The 21011-nt window shown below is 44.3% G+C and overlaps 1 protein-coding gene across 2 annotated transcripts in view; it reads right to left on the reverse strand.

Annotated features, from left to right (window-relative positions):
- The window catches only part of LOC140398391 (leucine-rich repeat-containing protein 37A-like), a 356270-nt gene that overhangs the window by 228860 nt on the left and 106399 nt on the right, over positions 1–21011 (reverse strand). For both annotated transcript variants that reach the window (XM_072487029.1, XM_072487028.1), the window contains exon 6: positions 20717–20788. In XM_072487029.1, coding sequence (XP_072343130.1) covers positions 20717–20788 — 72 coding nt within the window. The remainder of the gene's footprint in view (positions 1–20716; positions 20789–21011) is intronic.

Here is a 21011-nt window from a genome sequence, read left to right on the forward strand (position 1 = left end):
GCAACATCATGACACTGAGGAAGGAAAAGGTTTGGGGCAGGGAATTGGGAAAAAACTCATGGGAAATCCTGTGCAAGTAAACTCTACTTCCACATTTCCTCCTGGGTTGCCAGTGGGTACACGGGAGATCAGCAAATTGTTTACGCTCTCAGGCTTCCTGTTCCCACATTTCCAGACTTATCTTTGGACATCCGCCTTGAGCTGCCTTCTTGAGTTGTGACCTTGGGTTGTTCTGCTGGACTATGAAGGCTGCGTGTTATTTGCTCCAGGAGGTCACATACTTGAGCATCATTTTCTCCAAACATGTCCTGGTGACGATGATGTACAAAACCAATGGTGTGGGCACAGGAGTTTAATTCAGCTTTCCTGAAGCTACCAGGATCACTTAAGACCAAGGTCTAATGGACAAAATCCCCTTCATTCACAATACCACCTGTCAACATCTGCCACCATGTTGCCGACTGGTTTAACCAGGATTGTAGGCTTCCTGGTGATGCAGTTTGCCATTGAGTGTAAAGTACATGACTACATCTGACTTTGCAGTGCGTATTGTAAACCAGAGATATAACACACCTGCAAATCCCCTTAATGTCCAGTTGGTGTTCAGTCATACTCAGATCATCACGTAGGTCACTGCCTGTTCACCAGGCAGCTGTCTTTCAGGGTATGTGAGCATTGTTGGCAAGGCTAGCATTTGTTCTTCATCCCTCATTGCCTTTTGAAGGTATGGTGAGTCAGTCCACTATACCATCAGCATTTTAGTCTCCACAAAAGGGCAGAAGGTAACTACAGGTGACAAAAACTCTCGATGACAACCTAGTTCAGTATTTTTCAAACTTTTTTTCCCAGGACCCACTTTTGCCAACTGGGCGACCTTTGGGACCCATATCAGCCAACCTTCATGACACACCATGTTTGTTTACCTTTAATGCAAAAAGGGGAGCCTGCTTGGTCCTCACGATCTCACTCCAATCAGGTACACAGTTGGAAAGGGCAATGAACATATCAGGTGCAGAATTCAGCTGTGCTGTCGTCATCTTTGTGAGAACGGAAAGTCCAATCTCACACAAGTTGTGCGAAGGGCAATAGAAATAAAATGTTTGTTTTACTCAGCACAAGACACTCCTGGGAGATGCTACTCCAGAATGCTGGCAGCCTCACCGACTTTTGACATGTTTGTAATGTGCTGTCACAGGTCAGGTAACAGCAGCTTAGTCTTTTCATTTAGAGTCAGCTGGAAGTTAATAACAGTCTCTGGGATCTCAAGCTCAAAAGGAATTTTTCACCCACCATGCCGGTTTCAGAATCTAAAGCTTCTCCATCATTTGCCAGGACTTCCCCACATATAATACTCATGCACTTTGCATCCTAATTTGCATTTGTACATATGACGAATGCAGGATTTTAGTCTTATTGGATTATCAACATTTGGCAGTTTAAAAGCCTGGGTTACAGTGTGTTTGACTGCAGTAGTCATGTTTTTAAAAATAATCTTGTTTTGCAAGGACAAAAGCTTTTTGGAGGCAGAGGTGAAATTGACCAGAGTAAAAAGCCTGGCTAATGCACTGTTGTTTGACTAGGGAGAGTCATGAGGAGTTAATGTGTTTTCAGGCTGGAAAGTTAATTTGTTTTCATCTTGGGGAGTTGATGTCTTGCTGGTTTGAGCTAAGGCAGTCAGACATTTTGAGAAAGCTTTCTGAGTTGAATTCTGATCTGGCTAACATTGAGTCGACAAGTAAGGTCTTTTCCACTCACAGTAGGACAATTTTTTAAAAGTTACAGTATTTAAAGCAATGCCAGAGGACAAGGGAGGAGCAGAAACAAACCAGTTGAAACAACTTTTGAAGACATTCGCCAGAGTCTGCAGGGTTCTAACAAGAGCCAAATCTGTTCTGCAAAACAAGTATTACTCTATGCCATTGAAATGCAGGATGAGTTGAAAGGAGTATGTTTTTCCTTTTTGATTTAATTGGGAATAGAGTAGTAATTAAGAATATTGTATTTACTGTTTTTAGTAGTAATATTTATGAGGTAATTGGACACTATTTTTGGATGTAAGGTGAAAGATATTAATAAAGCATTAATAATAAAGTTTTGTTTTTAAAAATACCAGACCCCTATTTTTTCATGCTATCACTCCTGGAGCAAAGTATTCTTTCTGCACAGTCTTACAAAATAAACTAAAATATTAGGATTTTGGCCCAGTTTCCTAGCTACTGTTTGGATCTGGTCAGGGATAGTAATACACAATTGACAAATCCAGACCTCAAGAAATCATCTTTATACTACTTTGTTCCCGAGTTATGTTTATTCTTTGTAGATTTTGTTGGCTATTAACCAGAGGCCCTGGATCTCTGCATAGTTAACACGAGCACTGCTGTGTCCTGCTGTAGACTCTGCCGAACAGCTCTCTCCAGCAGATGCAGATATGAGATCCTGGCCAGTAGGTACACTGCCTATTTCTGTCTCTGGCCATCTCTTCCTTGTAACAAAATGATCCATATTCACAGTCCACTTGCCTTGCTTGCTAGCAGATAGAAATTGAAAGAAGCCCTTCTCCATGAATTGGACCAAAAGCACATATATACCAAAAGCACGTCAAGTGTACGTGTAGGGTGCAGTGACCTGTTCACTGCTGCCTTTATGGTCGGAAGACTGCACACAGCCTCATTTAATTCTCATTTTGAAGCTAGTAGTGGCTGTCATTCACAATTTAAATGCTGGTAGCAGCTATTGGGCGATATTCCCCTGATTGGGATCACAATAGGAACACAACAGATCGCTCCTTCACCCTCCCAGCACCCATCTCATTGAAAAACCCTGACCTAGTTTATGCTGCTGGTGTGCAACCCATGCATCTATGAGTAGCATATACATAATGTAAGATATGCTGCCAAATGAAATGCAATCAAGCAAACAAATGGGGGTGGGATTCTCTAATAATGGGGCTATGTCCCCCACGCCTGCGTGAAAACGGGCGCCAACGACTCCGGTGTCAATGGCCCCCGAAAGTGAGGAGTGGTCCCTGCATCTCCAGCTGGAGCGGAACGTCCCGCGCGAGTTCACGCATGCGCAGAATGGCCGGCGTATTTTCGAGCATGAACAGAAAGACCGGCGTATTTTTGCGCATGCACGGAACGGCCGGCGTGATTCGGCGCGTGTGTGGGGGTTCCCTTCTCCGTGCCGCCCCCCTGGTAATATGGCGGTGCCCTACAGGGGCCCATAGAATTGTCGGGGGGGGGGGCGCTGTCATTGGCCCCTGACCGGCGTGGCGGCGATCCCGCTGGTGCCCGAAAAACGGCGCCGGAGAATGGGGAAGCCAGCATTGGGGCGCGGAGGGCCTATGGGTCGGAGAATCCCGGCCGGGGTGTTTTTGCAACAAAATTGCTGCCTGGATAGATTTGGAAGGCCCCTGTAGTATTCTCCAGAATTCATGTTACAATTCATCATGGTTTACTGCATGCTGCATTGGGACATCATTAGGACGCACCCCTTACCACGAGGTGTACTGCAAGCAACTGAGGGAGGAGAAGAAAGAAGTGAAGAGAAGGACAATTAAGGCAACCAACACAACCTCTTTTCAGGTTGTCCGTGATCAGCAGATCCAACTGTGGTTTCAATAAATACAACTCCAATTGTCCATTCAATGACAATTCTTTACATTGCCTCTGTTATTGACAATAACAAGGTCATCTTGGTCACAATGCTGAATCAAAAGACAACACAGAAAAAACATTCCACACTAACCTCACTAATCAAAGCACTCAATATTCCATACAAAAACCAACTAATTACTCTTGTGCATTCCATTTCTGTCTGTATTCCATGTGCCTTTGTCTGTCCTCGTGCTCATACACAGTGCTAATTAATCTAATCTTTATTAGTGTCACAAGTAGGCTTACATTAACACTGCAATGAAGTTAGTGTAAAAATCCCCTCGTCGCCATACTATGGCGCCTGTTCGGGTACACTGAGGGGAGGCAGCAGTATGACTTTGTCTTGCAGGATGACCTAATGCAACTGTGGCCCGAGAATGCCCAGATTCAGTTTTTGTCAGTTATGGGATGTGGCATAAATAAGGCTAGGCCAGCATTTATTTACCATCCCTAACTGCCCTTGAGAAGGTGGTGGGCTGCCTTCTTGAACCGCTGTAACCCATATGGTGCAGGCACACCCACAATACTGATAGTAGTGGAGTACCTGGATTTTGACCCAGCACCAGTGAGGAATGGTGGCCTCTTTTCAAATCAGGATGGTAAATGGCTTGGAGGGGAACTTTCAGGTGGTGACAATCTCATGTACCTCCTGTCCTTAGCCTTCTAGCTTCTAGATGGTCTTGGTTGTGAGTTTTGAAGGTGCTGTCTAAAGCGTTTTGGTGAGCTCCTGCAGTGCATCTTGTAGATAGGACACACTTCTGCCACTGTACAGTGTGATGCAAGGAGTGAACGTTTGTGGATAGGGTGCCAATTAATCAAGCAGATTTGTCCTGGATCATGTTGAACTTCTTGAATGTTGTTGGAGCTGCATTGATCCAAGCAAGTGGAGAGTATTCCGTCACCCTCCTGGCTTGTGCCTTGTAATACTGGACAGGCTTAACAGAGTCGGGAGGCAAGTTACTAGCCATAGGATTTGTAGCCTCTGACCTGCTCTAGTGGCAAGTCCAGTTCAGTTTCTGGTCAATGGTAATCCCCCAGGATGTTGATCATCAGGGAGTTCAGCGACGGTAATGCCACTGAATGTCAAGGGCTGATGGTTAAATTTTCTCTTGTTGCAGATCGTCATTGTCTGGCACTTGTGTGGCACAGATGTTATTTGTCACTTGTCGGCCCGTGCCTGGATATTGTCCAGGTCTTGTTGCATTTGAACCTGGACTGCTTCAGTACCTAAGGAGTCGCAAATGTTGCTGAATATTATACAGTCATCAGGGAACATTCCCATTTCTGACACTATGATTGAAAGGTCATTGATGAAGCAAGATGCCGGTTGAGCCTAGAACACTCTCCTGCAGTGATGTGCTGGAACTGAGACGACTGATCTCCAACCGCTACAACCATCTTCCTTTGTGCCAGATATGAGCCCAACCAATGGAGGGTTTACTCCCTGATTTCCAGTGACTCCAGTTTGCTCGGGCTCCTTGTTGCCACACTTGACCAAATGCTGCCTTGATGTCACTCTCATCTCACCTGGAGTTTAGCTATTTTGTCCATGTCTGAACCAAGATTGTAGTTCAAGAGCTGAGTGACCCCGATGGAACCCAAACTGAGCATCACTGAGTCGGTTATTGTTAAGTAAATATCACTTGATAGCACTGTTGGTGACCCTTTTCATCACTTTACTGATTACCGACAGTAGACTGATGGGATGGAAATTGGCCGGGTTGAATTTGGCCTGCTTTTTGTGGACAGTACATACTTGGGCAATTTTCCACATTACCAGGGATATGCCAATGTTTTAGCTACATTGGAACAGCTTGGTTAGGGGAGCGGCACATTCTGGAGCACAAGTGTTCAGTACTATTGCTGGAACATTGTCAAGACCCATAGCCTTTGTAGTATCCAGTGCCTTCAGTCGTTTCTAGACATCACGTGGAGTGAATTGAATTAGCTAAAGACTGGCATCTGTGAAGTTGAGGACTTGCATAGGAGGCCAAGATGGATTACATCCATGTTTGGCATGGGCAGGAACAGTCTGTACAAACAAAAGCAAAGGCATTGTCAAAAATTACAGTAATGGGTGGTCAGGTGACATCAACCTGAGAGAGGACAGCAAGTTTGTGCCCCATGAGGCATGCCTCAACCATCCTAGCAATTTGTTGGAGGTCAGACTACTGAACTGCTGTGAGAAGTTCAGACCTGTTTGGGCACTGTAATTCACAGCCATGTTGGCAACTGCCTGAACGGTCAAGGCAACAAGCTAAACTTGCATTACTTCACTCTGAGGTTCCACTGCACAACTGTTGTTACCTCTCGTGTGATCTACGATGGAAGCCGAGACATCTACCATCAGACCCTGCCTCATGGTTGAGTTCACAAGGAGTTGGCCATCAATTTCAAAACGTTGGGCTCCAAGCTCTGAATGAATACATGTGCAATTTTGGAGTTCAACACCTGCATGGACCCTGACAGTGCTTGCAAGCTTCCCAATGGGCCTGACAATGCACCAAACATGTGTGTGTACCCATCAGTCTTTCTTTGTGTGTTAGACCATCAAAGTCCTTATGCGAGTCCTCTGCAGCAGAATCCATGTGAGGATTTGCCCTCTAGTGAACTCACACCTGTGCTATCCTTGCCTCCTGCCTGTAATCCACTCATGCCCATTGTTTCACCATATATAGAATACCCCTCTAAGCTACCCTGTATGAAATGTCAGCTGCGGGCTAAGATTAGGAGAGCTTGGAATGGAATTTCTTCATCATCAGCCTTTTCTTCCTTTTCCACATCTTGAACCTGCACCTCAGCCAGGCCAGGCATCAGTTCTTTGGTATCTGAAAGGAGAAAGGCAAAAGGATAGGTTGTGGTGAGGGGTCTGGGGGAGACCACAAAGTGAATGCTTAGACAATCTGCAGCTTGTATACCAGAAGAAATGTTGTGATGAATGTCTAGTGGGAAGTCAGGAAGATCGGGCATGAGCAAATTGGCATCTTCAATACTTTCCTGCTGCTGGCCAGGTTATTACAAAAATGTGATGTTTTTCTGAGTAGGGAGAATCAAATCTGTTATTCTCCCAATGCTTTATTCCATCATTGGTACTACTTTCTTTTATGACTTTGATGTGATAACATTTTACCATATCTGCACAATTAGAATTTAATGTGCTACGGACAGAAGAGGGATAGGCAAACTGTACTTATTTCCTCTCACCACCTATCCATAATCAAAAGGTGTTTTGAAATATTTTTTAAGTGTGGTGGCGATTTTCCCCAAACTCTTGGTTTGTATTGTCCAATTTACTGATAACCTGCAGCAAACACGTTATCATTTTTGATCCACGGATGGTTAATGGGCATGTATCTTTGAGACAAGCAGCAGAGAGAATGAGGAATTCAGAAGTTACAGGAGAAAGCTTCAGACTTTTTGACACCAGGGAGAGAGAGATGGGGTGGGATTTGTTTTGACTGATTGGCTGGTGGCCAATGAATTGACCAAAAGGTCATGTTCTACCCAGTAACAGGTGGTGATTGGATCCTATCCCAAGGGGGTGGTTCTCAGAGACCTGAGGGAGCAGTTGTGTCCTAAACACAGAAAGACAAGGACCTATTTTCTCTCCCTCTCCAGAAAGATTGTGAGTGTTGTACTCCTGAAGCTGCAGAGAACCGGAATGAATAAGTCTACAGGGGAACCATTATAGGCTGCAAACAAAGACAAGAAGCTGCTCTCTCTCGCTCTAGAAAGGTTATGAGTGCCATATTTCTGAAACTACAGAGACCTGAATTAATCTACAGTAAAACCTCGAACTGAAAGCAATGTTTGAAGAGGAGCAAGGTGCTAAAAACCACCATCTGAAGCAAAGACTCTTTTTCCTTTTACTTATTATTTTTACCTTTCCTCCCTTCTGTTTGTCTGTCGTGTGTGCGTGTGTGTGTGTGGAGAGGATGAGGGGCCAGTTAAAGCGGAAATTAGGAATTAGATAATAGTTAACCGGTTGTATTTGCTGCATATTTCATTATAGTTCTTGTTGTAAATTAACACTAATTGTATTTAAACTTACAAACCTGGTGACTAATTATTGGGCAGCCAAGGGCCAAAGACTTTGGGTATTTTTTAAAGAATTATTGGTTAATTCATTTGTGTTTTGACTCTGGGTCAAGTGGGGCTGGGACTGATCGTGTACTAGCCTATGGTGTTGTAACCACACACACACACACACACTAAAGGTGGGAGTTACAGGTTTTACAACTATGGATAGTAAGAGTAAAATAACCATAGAAATGAACATCAGTTCACCTGATTTCCAAAGCACAGAGTCAGAATCAAATTAGCAATTCTTTCACATAAGAGTTTGAGTTCAGCTGCTGCAGACTGGAGTTGTTGAATTCACTTTATACTTGGTGCTGACACCACAAGATTAAGTATTACACAGGGATTGGGTCAATTCTTCAGGCATGGGTGGAAATCTTATAGCAGAAACAGCTTGATGAGCTGTTGCTCTACCTGGAAGGCTGCTTATTGGTTCATCTGCAGACTGCTTGTGAGGGTAAATGTAATGTTATTACTATGCAAAGTGAACAGAGGCTTGAGTCATGTGACATATCACAATAATTGTTATTGCAGCGTAATAATCAGGTTCTGTCCCTCCTTAGGAGAGCAACAGGCAGTTTTAGTATCTTTTCCAGTATAACGAGTGTCGATCGTTCTCCTTTGTGATAGTTCCAGTTGGAGGAAGCCAGTTTATCTGCACTTCCTGTTTTTGTTGACTGTAAGGGGTCTGAACAACAAGGTACGAGATTCCTCAGGCTGAGTGAAGAATTATTTTGTTCTTGTAACTCTTGGTGATAGCTCCCAGCACAAAGGACCAACCCTATGTCCATATGACTTGTAGCCACCATCCTTTTTTTCCAGCAGAAAAACCATTTAAAAAATAGCAATAAGAATTAAGTTTCGAACATACAGCGTTGGATTTCTTTTCCTGTCTTAAGAACCCAACAAATGTAATTTAGTAAGAAGTCCTCTTGACTTCAAGCTTTTCCAACAATTGTTCTAATTATCTTCCACAACTTGTCACGAAATTACAATCTTCTATGAAACACAATTGAATTAAATTTAAGACGCATCTGTGAAGGTAAAACATAGGTTTTTAATTGTGGTTGTGAACGTATCATGAAATTACATTGAATTTTACAGCATAGAAATTTCCCGATGGCAGCAAGTTCAACATTTTCACCTCTCCGCCTTGTTTTCAAGGGCAAAGTGACCCAGCCAGTTCATCTTTACAGATGAATGTGCCCTCACAGGTTTGGTATCATTACTGTAATTTGTTTTGCGTTGGCTCCAGTGCCTCTCAATTCTTTTTTATAATGTGGCAACCAGAACAATACACAGTACTCCTGTGTGGTCTCACCAAACATTAAGTTTTTTTTCTTCTTTATTGATTTTTCCAATTAAGGGGCAATTTAACATGGCTAATCTATCTACCCTGCGCATCTTTGGGTTGTGGGGGTGAGACCCAAACAGGCACGAGAAGAATGTACAAATTTAAATCTGGGTCATCGGCGTTGTGAGGCAGCAGTGCTAACCACTGTGCCAACGTGCCACGCTGACCAAACATCAAGTTGAACAAAACTTTAGTTTTAAATTCAATACAGCAATAAACCCTTGTGCTTGTATGCATTCTGTTACCTTATTAACCTGTTCTGTTATTTTCAGTGATGTGAATATTTTTCATTCTCAGGTCCCTTTAAAAGTAACAGGGTACATGGATCATGTGAAGGACATTCAGCATTGTCGGCACCTACATCCAGGTTTTAAAATTACTTTCAATGAGAAATAAATTGGAAAGGAGAATTTGATGGAATGCAATGTGCGATTTTTACGTGATTCGTACTGTTGGGTTTTTTTTAGCATTCAAGACAGTGATGTTTGAAAGCCATCATATTTTTTCATGAAAGTAATCCAAAATAGTCAGGCCCTCCCTGTTATGGAAGTCGATGTAGCAGCATTAGATCTGTCTTAGCCACATCAATCAGCACCTTCTGAACCCACAATCTCTACCACCTAGAAGGAAAGGGCAGCTGATGAATGGGAACCTGCAAGTTCCCCTCCAAACTGCACACCATCCCTGACTTGGAACTATATCGCCATACGTTCACTGTCACGGAGTCAAAATCCTGGAACGCCCTCCCTAACAGCACTGTACGTGTTCCTGCACAGTGGTTCAAGAAGGCGGCACATCACCACCTCATCTAGGACAATTAAAGATGGGCAATAAAAATGCTGGCCTAGCCAATGATGCCAACATCCCATGAAAGTTTGTATACTGTCCCTTCCTGTCACACTCTGGCCATCATTACCTAAATAGCTGCCTCGTAATTCTGCCACATCCTTTGACTTCATATTCCTTCTCCAGGGCCATCCCCCCCGCTCTCCAGTATTAGCTTAAAGCCCTCTGTTCCGTCTCGTCACAGAGCTCAGCCTCTCTGTCTTCTCCATCTCATTCCGTGGTGCTAGTGGAATCAAGGAGGAAATTTTTTAAAAGCTGCGTCCATAACTTTGACAGGTAGTCATCCTTGGCAGCTATTCTAATGTGGCATTAAATACCTCCAGCAAGCCAGCAGAGAGCTACCACCAACTTTATGTAAGAAAACGCTATTGAAGGACACCTCATTTACAACTTGCGGAGTGGCTCTTTATTTGCACAAATTGGCGTCCTGTCTTGTTGTTGCATATGATCTTTGGTGAATGATATACAAATTGATGGACTGGACTTTTGATAAAGAAGTTTCCAATCCTGGCAGGGCATCAGCTGGTTAGGTTGTTTGACATCAAGGTGGTATCAGATCACACTGTCTGATGCACAAAAGGGCACACCTGGATTCATCCTTCTTCTGCCTCCACTTCTTACAGGAAACTGCTGGTAGTGTAGACCCTATCCATTAAACGATGCAACACTTCTGTAGTGATACTATAGGCTGTGTTATGTAAATTTATTTTTAGCCTGTAGATATACAGCACAGCTACTTCACCTTCAGCTGCTTCATCAATGACCTCGCTTTCATCGTAAGGTTAGTGCTTCCATCGTAAGGTTAGAAGTGGGGAAGATTGTTGATGACTGCACAATGTTCACGACACATCAGATACTGAAGCATTCCATGTCCAAATGCAACGAGACCTGGACAATATCCAGGCTTTGGCTGGCAAGTGGAAAGTGGTATTTGCACCACGCAAATGCCAGGCAATGACCATCTCCAACAAAAGAGATTCTAATGACCACCTCTTGATGTTCAATGGCATTACCATCTCTGAATACCCCACTTCAACATCCTAGGGGTTACCATTGACCAGAAACTGAACTGGACTCACCATATAAATACTGTGGCTACCAGAGCAGGTCAAAGACTCAGAATCCTGCAGTGAGTAGCTCACCGTCTGACTCCCATTACCTGTCCACCATCTACAAGGCACACTTCAGGAGTAGAGTGGAATACTCTCCATTGCCTGGATGAGTGCAGCTCCAACAACACTCAAGAAGCTCAACACCATCCAAGACAAAGCAGCTTGCTTGATTGTTATCCCTTCCACAAAACATTCAATCCCTCCACCACTGACAAACAGTGGCAAAAGTGTGTACGATCTACAAGAAGCAGTGCAGGAACTCACAAAGTCTCCTTAGACAGCACAGGAACTCACCAAGGTTCCTTCAGCAGCGCCTTCCAAACCCAGGTGCACTAGTTCCTATCTCTGTTCCTTCATTGTCATAGAATTTACAGTGCAGAAGGAGGCCATTTGGCCCATCGAGTCTGCACTGGCCCTTGGAAAAAGCACACGACTTAAGCCCATGCCTCCAGCCTATCCCAGTAACCCCACCTAACCTTTTTGGACAGTAAGGGCAATTTATAATGGCCAATCCACCTAACCTGCACACCTTTGGACTGTGGGAGGCAACCGGAGCACCCGGAGGAAACCCACGCAGACACGGGAGGAACGCGCAGACTCCGCACAGACAGTGACCCAAGCCGGGAACAGAACCTGGGACCCTGGAGCTGTGAAGCAACTGTGCTAACCACCGTGCTGTCGCTGATCAAAATCTTGGAACCTCCTCCCTAACAACACACACCTAAGGGGCAGCAGTGGTTCAAGAAGGCAGCTCACCGCCACATTCTTAAGGGCAACTAGGATGAGCAATAAATGTTGGCCTAGCCAGCGAGATCCACATCCTGTAAATGAATAACAAAACAGAAAAAGGCTATTTGGTCCATTGAGCCTATGCTGTTGCTTTCTCTTCAAGTAGAGCAATCTGGTTGTATTTTGGCAGAGTTGGAACAACTCAAGAGTCACCTAAAAATGGCACCCAGCCCCATTGCCGGACCCCCAATTTTAATGATGCGGGATAATGGTGTGGATAGCAAACCTGCATCCTTCACCCCCAACCTGCAGATTCCACTGCGGAAATAAACATCTCTTAGCACCTGGCAATTTCCATGGAGTTGGACCAGCTTCTTCACGGTTCACGGATCTCAGGAGTTGTGAACCCTGGTCTCGATTCTCAAATCTTTTGAAAATTAACTTACCCATTCCCCCTCTATGCCAACTCATGTCCACTGATTCACTTCCATGACCTCCTTCTAGCCCCATGCCACTTCAATCACCCCAAACCACTCTCTAATGGCATCTCATATTTTCCATGCCAACTCATGTCCCTTCCATGCCCATTCACCCAGTATACAAAACCAATGAACCCCACAACATGTGTGCTAAGAAACTGCTTAGAAAAAAAAATCATTCTTAATTTTTGGAAAAAGAAAATGGTGTTTCTCCAACTTATAATAGTGCCAATCAAACAGACTATTAAATTATTAATATCAGAAGATTTAAGCAGTGCTAAGTGCACTGAACTCACCAGTGGCAGTCAGTTAGGCTCCAGCAAGAGGAGATGTGGAGAGTGGGAGCTTCATTAGAGAGGACAGGGGATGGCTTTCCAAGGGGGCATTCTCTGCTGTGATTGGACCTTACATGGGCCAATGTGTTTAATCAGGAGGGACACCCATGCCCTTGGCAAGGAGGCCACCTGGTTTTACTGTGCGGCTGCCCCATGTAGCGGAGGGTCCTTGACTGCTTTTAGAATATCAACAGCAGTGGGATGAGTCAGGCAAGTGGCCCTTAATTGACATGATAAGGATCTGTAATTGGCATCTGGGCGAGAAGGCTGTGGTCGATCTTCCCCATCCCTGAATGAATGCAAGGGAGTTAGGAATGTAACAAGTGCTTCACTCCTGACCTTCATTACAATTCTACATCCCCCCCCTCCCTGCCACCTCCGTGCCCTCCCACTCCCAGAAATCCCAAGGGTCATCATTTTAGGTTATATGCTCAAATCCTGGAATAGAATTTGAATTCACAACAACTAATTCAGAGGTGAGAGTATTATCAACTGAGCTAACCTAATGTAATTAGTCATGTCGCCTAATCTTGAATCACCAGAAATATTCTCTTGTGCTTATGTCCAAGATATTTGTATGAATGAAAAAATCCCAGTTAAAATCCCTCCAGGCAAATTACTAATAAACTGAAACGCTGCTATTCACCCGTATTGTTTCCTTTCTGCCCGTAGCGATCTCTACACCCATAAAGCCACAATTCCTTTAACTGCATTTCATAACAAGCCTCTTATGTAGCACTTTCTCAAAATTCTTCTAAATATCCATGTATACAACACCCATCACATATCCTTGATCTATACAATCTAATTTCTTCAGAAATTCAGTTAAATTAGTTGAGCATTACTTTGCAAATCCTGTTGAGTATCTTTAAAGAGCCTATGCCCAAGCCATTGTTATGTAATATAATAACCACTAATTGAGAATTCAACTGTGCCTAATTGCATTTTTGACTTGGAAAATAACAAAATTAATAGCTACAGTTGTGGGCATCTGGTCTCAATACCTATTTGTATAGCACAGTAACCAGTAAGAGAAAAACAGCACGAGTGTTTTTGGTTGTGTGTGCTTTACTTCCTGTTTATTACTGTTTATTAACATTGACTTCTGTTAAAATTATGCATCCCATAGATGAAAGCACGAACACTGTACAGAAAAGGCAGCTATCGTCATAATCAGCTCAACCAATCAGCGTAACAGTCGTGGGCCAGCAGACTGATGCAAGCCAATAACAAACAGCTCCACCAGGGCACTTTATGATAAAGGGCAACCAGCCTCCGCCCAGTTCGGAATAGAAAACAGTGGGAGGTCTGCTGCATCTCATTGACAGTTTTGATGAGTACAACGATTACTATGATGTAGTCAAAGTACCTGCTGCTTGGAGCTGCTGAATAGAAAAAAACCCCGAGAAGCCACACTAACATTCTTGATAAATTCATGCCAGAATTCCAAACTTAGGGTTCTAAATACTTGCGTTTTCCATTAAAACAAGTGGACGTGGCTAAAAGTACATCACCATAGTTGTACCCACAGCTGGTCAGCGATTCCCTTTAGACAACACTGTTCTAAATGTTTGCTTATTCCATTCCATTCCATATTAGGAATACTAGAATCACAAGGTTCACTATTTATGGGGAGGTGGGGAATGTCCAAGGGAGGCTAGAAATGGCGAGGAACCTAGAAAGGCCCAGGACAGGGAGGTTCTCCAAACTTTGATAGTCAAACTTCTATCATTTTACTTTGTTTCCCTCCTGGGACCTTGCCTTACCCTTATTTAGGAAAATCTGCAGCAGGAGGCAACAATTGTGGACCCTTAGAGATCATTCCCAACAAATGGGACGATTAACCACTATTAGGAGGATGTAGAGGGAGATAATGAGTCTGGTGATGTGCAGGCAAAAATTAAGTTGGGGCAAAAGAAAGGCTACAATCAGCGGGGGCAGGGGTGGTGGGGGGGGCTGTTGGTTTCCTTAAGGGGGCAGAAAGGTGAAATCTTGCTTCGCCTGACCCACAAGGAAGGCCGCTATGGTCTTGTAGCTGTGCAAACTGTGGTGATATGATGTTAGTGTTGTAATTCACCGACTAACTCGTATATAAGTGAATGTTAGAGTCAGGTGGCCTCAGACTTATTGGAGAGCTGGAAGTGAGAGGTTGCTTGTGCATATTAATGCTGTTATTCATCTGTTGTTTTGTATATAGTTGACCCACAGTCAATGTTAATAAATCATTTATAGTTTTAACTACAAGTGTTCTTGTAATACAAGTCAGGCCATCTAACAAGAACACTAAATGGAATTAAACACTGAGAAAAAAAAAACTAGCAGCTTGCTACGAGGTCCACAGAAATTTGAACGTTTTACAGACTGCCAGATTTAACAACATGGAGTCATTGAAGCTACCAATTTGAGTCTCAGATTTCATGGCAATGTGGAGAAAAACTGGCGTGTGTTTAAACAACAATTTAATCTGTTTCTTCAGTAAACTTAGGAGATCATTCAGATTCACATAAGGTAGCGATACTCCTAACAGCGGCAGGGCCCGAAGCAATTGCTGTTTAATATGTTTAAATTTGCAAATGATGAAGATAGTAAAAATTTTAACAAAGTAATTTGAAGATTTGATGCACATTGCACCCCCAGAAAGAATGAAATTCATGAACACTATGGACGCGATTCTCCGATCGCGGGACAGAGTGTCCGCACCATCGTGAACGTTGTCGCATTTCACGATGGCGCGAAACGGGCGCGGGAACAAGCGATTCTGGCCCCCACAAGGGGCCAGCACAGGGCTGGAGCAGTTCACGGCGCTTCAGCCTCACTTCCTGGCGTGCACTGGGGCGGCGCCAACCAGCGCATGCGCAGTGGCTTTACGGAACGCGCCGCTCCGACGCAACATGGCGCGGGGGTTCTGGGGCCGGACACGCAACAAAGTAGGCCCGGGGGGGAAGAGGCCGGCCCGCCGATCGGTGGGCCCTGATCGCGGGCCAGACCCCATTGGAGCCCCACCCCCCACAGACCGCACCCCGACCATGTAGCGGAGAATCGGCGGCCCGGCCTTGTACAGCAGCCCGCGACCGGCGCCGCGCCAAACGCGCCGCCGCAAATGGCGCCGATTCTCCGCTTCTAGGAGAATCGCACGCCAGCGTCAGGGTGGTGTGGTGCGGTTGCAGCGATTCTCCGGACTGGCGTGGGGCTGAGAATTCGGCAGCCGGGCGGGATTCACGCCGCCCCCTGGCGATTCTCCGACACCCCGCCGGGTAGGAGAATCAGTGGGGGGTGGCGTGAATCCCGCCCCGGCGCTCCGATGCCGGCTGCCGAATTCCCCGGCACCGTGCGGGAGAATCGTGCCCTATGTGTTTAGATTACATTTACAGAAGACAGAAGAGTTCATAGATCATTTCATCACTGATTTAAAGTTAAAAGCTAAAACCTTTAATTTTATCTGTGGTGCAATCTTCCATGATTCAGGAACAGATTGTGTTTGGTGTGAATGAAAATAAGCTGAGGGAACAGTTGCTGAGGGAATCGGAGCTGTCCTCGGAACAAACAATTAAAATTTGTCAGGCTCACGAGCTGGCAGCACAGTATTCTAAACTGTTTCTCAGTAATGGCGGTGTCTTCTTGGAGGAAAGCACTTCAGTTGCCGCTCTTTTTCCAAAAAGGTGGGAAACTTCAATAAAAAAGGCATGAAAGCTCCTGCAGCTCCTCGCACAAACAAACAGGTTAAAATCAGGTCAAAGTATTTCTGTGTAAAAGATGTGGTCAAAGGCACAAATTAAGACAGTGTCCAGCGTTTGGCAGGTTCTGTTCCAGATGCAAAGGAAAAAAAATCACTTTGCTCAGTATTGTCACTCTGAGCTCAACCCCTTATCAGTCAGCACAGTGGAAGACACAGGGCGGGATTCTCTGACCCCCCGCCGGGTCGGAGAATCGCCATGGGGCGGTGTGAATCCCACCCCGCCCCTCCGCCGCAGGCCGCCAAATTCTCCGGCGCCAGCCACCGAATTCTCCGGCGCCGGTTTAGTGGCGGGGGCGGGGATCACACAGCGCCGGCCGGGGGCCATTGGCAGCGGCCCTCTGGCGATTCTCTGCTCCACGATGGGCCGAGCGGCCGCCCGTTTTCGGCCAGCCCCGCCGGTGTAAATTACACAAGGTTCTTACCGGCAGGACCTGGCTCTGCGGGCGGCCTGCGGAGTCCTCGGGGTGGGGGGTGTGGGGAGGATCTGGCCCCAGGGGGGGCCCCCACGATGGCCTGGCCCACGATCGGGGCCCACCAATCTGCAGGCGGGCCGGTGCATGGGGGCACTCTTTCCTCCGCACAAGCCGCTGTAAAGCTCCGCCATGGCCAGCACGGAGAAGAAAACCCCTGCGCATGCGCAGGAATCACGGCAGCAGTTCTGGGAGCACGCTGGTGCTCCTGCGCATGCGCCAACACATGCAGGACGGCGGAGGCCCTTCGGCACCAACCCCAGTTGGCGCGGCGCCAATCACTCCAGCGCCGGCCTAGCCCCTGAAGGTGAGGAGGATTCCGCACCTTCCGGGCGGCCTGGCACCGGAGTGGTTTGCGCCACTCTTCGGCGCCGGTACGGCCCGCCGCCGGATACCGGAGAATCCCGGCCACAGTCTCCAGTGAAGAAACATCATTGTTTGTTGGAGTAATAACAGAGAATAATAATTTTGGGGTTCAAAAAATTCTCCAGCACTTAAAACAATGCAAACTGGTACTCTATTTAAAATAACTGCAGTTGGTGGGGACAAATGGCTGCTACCACTTGAAGTCAACGGTACATTGGTCCAATTAAAGTTAGACACTGGTGCCAAAGCCAATTTAATCAGCATGACTGAATTAAAAAACCTAAAAATTTTCTTCAAAAAAGTTGAAGAAATCACGAAATATCTCTGAGAGTTTATAATGGTTCAAGCATTAACATTATGGTGCTTGTGACCTGAGTGTGGTGGTGAAGAACACAGTTTATTCCGTCCCATTCTGTATTGTATCCGAGGGCTTGGATTTATTATGAGGTGATAAGTCCTGTGAAGAATTAGGTCCAGTGCAGTTGATATATAGCATCCACAAAGGATTGGATCAACCCTCCGACGATTCTGAGAACATTATCAGCAAATTCAATGATGCGTTCACAGGTTTTGGTACACTACCATTCACCTACAAGTTTCAACTCAAAGAGGATGCCGTTTGGCATAATTTCAGCATCAGAAACTTTTCACTGTGCCATGGAGCATAAAATCAAAGGCATCGAAGGTATGCGTGTGGACGTGGATGATATCATCATTTGGGGCTCAACCATAGATGAGCACAATACGAGATTGCTTAAAGTTCCATCAAACGTCAGGAGAAATGGGCTGAAGCTTAACAAGCAAAAGTACAAATTTAGAGTAACTGAGGTCACATTCCTAGGTGACAAGCTCTCATCACATGGCATTGAACCTAACAAGGACAAAATCCAAGCAATTTTCAACATGCCAAAACCACTTGCCAAGAAAGCCATCTTAACGGTGATAGGTATGATCAATTTTCGAGGGAAATTCATCCCAAACTTGTCAGCAAAAACACATCTACATGATCTCCTGCATAAGACAACAGATTTCACTTGGACTGAGCAATATGAGCAAGAGTGGAAGAAGATCAAGACTTCACTAACTACCTCACCAATTCTCACATTTTCTGACCCATCTAAGCAGATTAGAGTGTCAATGAGACGAGTCCAAAGGTGGTCTAGGAGCAGCTCTTCTGCAACTCGAGCATGATGATTGAAAACCAGTTGCATATGCATCACGATCCATGACGAAAACAGAGCAGAGGTATGCTCAAATCGATAAAGAATGCCTGGGTTTAGTTGTAGGCTTGGAGACATTCCACGACTACATGTATGGGCTTCCAACTTTCACAGTTGAAACAGATCATTGTCCTTTGGTTAACATCATCAAGAAAAATCTCAACCAGATGTCTCCGCGCATTCAGAGGTTGATGATGAAATTACAATGATATGACATCAATCTCATCTACACGCCAGACAAATATTTGTTCTTAGCAAATGCATTATCGAGAGTGCCGATACAACATATTTGTAGTGAAATTGCTGCAGGTGTAGATCTGCACGTCAATCTTACTTCCACACTAGTACCAGCATCAGATACGAAACTACGTGAGATCCAAGAAGAAACCAGGAAGGATCAAACTCTTCAAGAGGTGATGAGGAACATCGACTCACACTGGCCTAGAGGTCAATGTATGGAGTTCTACAATATAAGATCTGAACTCAGTGTCATTAATGGAGTAGTACTTGGTTTGAACACTATAGTTATACCTCAATCTCTTCGCAAGGATGTACGAAAGACATGAAAGACATCTAGGGATTGAAAAATGTAAACGGAGAGCTTGTGACTCTGTTTACTGGCCAGGTATAAACCAGGATATTTACAGGATGGTCAGTTGTTGTGACACATTCCAGACGCATCGTTGCAAGCAAACAAGAGAACCTATGTAAATATCTGATTTGCCTACGGCACCATGGCAGAAAGTAGCTATGGATCTCTTTCATCTACGAGGGAAAGATTATTAAATGTTCATAGACTATCTTTCAAACAATCCCAAAATGGCTCTACTGTGAAGCATAACAGCAAGAAGTATAATACTGCATATCAAGTCAATTTTTGCTGGATACGGAATTCCTCAAGTCGTCGTGAGTGACAACGGTCCTTGTTTTAGCTGTAAAGAGTGGCAATATTTCACAGTCACGTATGATTTCAATCACATCACGTCAAGTCCGTTGTACCCTCAAGCCAATGGAAATAGTGAAAAAGGTGGCCATCTTGTTAAACAATTGTTGAAGAAAGCAATGGACAGCCAATCTGATCCATATCTCGCACTATTGAGTTAAAAGCCTCACCATTGTCACATGGTAGATCGCCAGCAGAGTTACTCATGAATAGAAGGTTGCGTACCACACTTCCATACTTGGAAAAGATGGAGACGAATGCAGTGGAACTGCAGGAAATGCAAAACATTAAAGCAAAACAAGAGCAGTTCTATGATAGAGTGTATGGAACTTTATCACTTCTGAGTAGTGATGACATTGTGAGAGTAGAAGATTTGGGCAATTGGTCGAGAAAAGCCAATGTACTTGAAGCAGTAGCAAATCGTTCCTACAATGTACAGACAGAGGATGGGTTATTTTAAGAATAAATTGTCACGCCCTCTTGAAAACCAGGGAAGACTTTCACAACAACGTGATGGATGACGAATCTACGTCAGAAACAACGTCAGCTGTAGTGTCAGATAGTTCAGCAGTTCCTGAGCATGAGAATGTCATGGAGAACATCGAATCTAGAAGTTCTGAGCAGCAAGGTCAAACTTTGAGAATATCAACCAGAGTCAGAAGCAAACCTGATCGGCTCAATTTGTAGATTTAGAGTATTTGTACATACTATGTTTGCTGTTCTATATATATGTGTATATATATATATATATATACATATATATATATTTGTTGAACCAGTTTTTAAAATTTAAAAAAATACTGTTAAGGCTAGTGATATCACATGTAAATATACTGAGAGCAATGTATTAATTTATTCCTTCAAAGGAAAGGGGATGTGGTGATATCGTGGTTGTGTTGTAATTCACTGACTGACCACTAGGAGTCTTATTAGTAAATAAGGGAATGTTAGAGTCAGGTGACCTCAGACTGACTGGATAGCTGGAAGCGAGAGGTTGCTTGTGCATGTTAATACTGTTATTCATCTGTTGCTTTGTATATTGTTGACCCACAGTTAATGTTAATAAATTGTTTATAGCTTTAGCTACAAGTGTTCTTGTAATATAAATCAGGCCATCTGACAAGAACGTTACACCAAGAGCTGAAAATAATAGTAGAAACTTCCTCACAGCGTATCCAGGTTTGTCTAAAAATAAGTGGATTTGAGACATGATATTTGCAATTTGCATTTTGACATGGCTTTGCAAATATGACTGATAATGGCAGCTTTAGGATAAAGACAAATTTGGTTTAAAGATGTAAATTACAGTTTCCAGGAAAGTCTTTGCAAAGCCACGGAGATTGTTTTAGGTGTCTTGCCACTCACGGCTATTTAATTTCTGGATACTCACAGGTATTGCATTGAGGGCAATTTATCAAATGCATCATTCTGTATTACTTCTAATGGATTAGACTTCAAATTCCTGTTCAACAGAAGGAAAATGCAAGAAATGGTGTTGTAAAATGTTGTATGAAAGTATTTAGTTTCCTTGCCATTAACTGATACAATACATTTTTAAAATATTAATTTTGATTACGGGATTCAAGACTGCAATTACTATGATACAGAGCACAATTTTATAGCAAAGGCATTGGAAGTGCTCAGCTGGTCTGGGAGTAACTGTGGAAAGAGATACTGAACTAGGA

Source organism: Scyliorhinus torazame, chromosome 21 (genome assembly GCF_047496885.1).
Source record: "Scyliorhinus torazame isolate Kashiwa2021f chromosome 21, sScyTor2.1, whole genome shotgun sequence".
NCBI classification, from domain to species: Eukaryota; Metazoa; Chordata; class Chondrichthyes; order Carcharhiniformes; family Scyliorhinidae; genus Scyliorhinus; species Scyliorhinus torazame.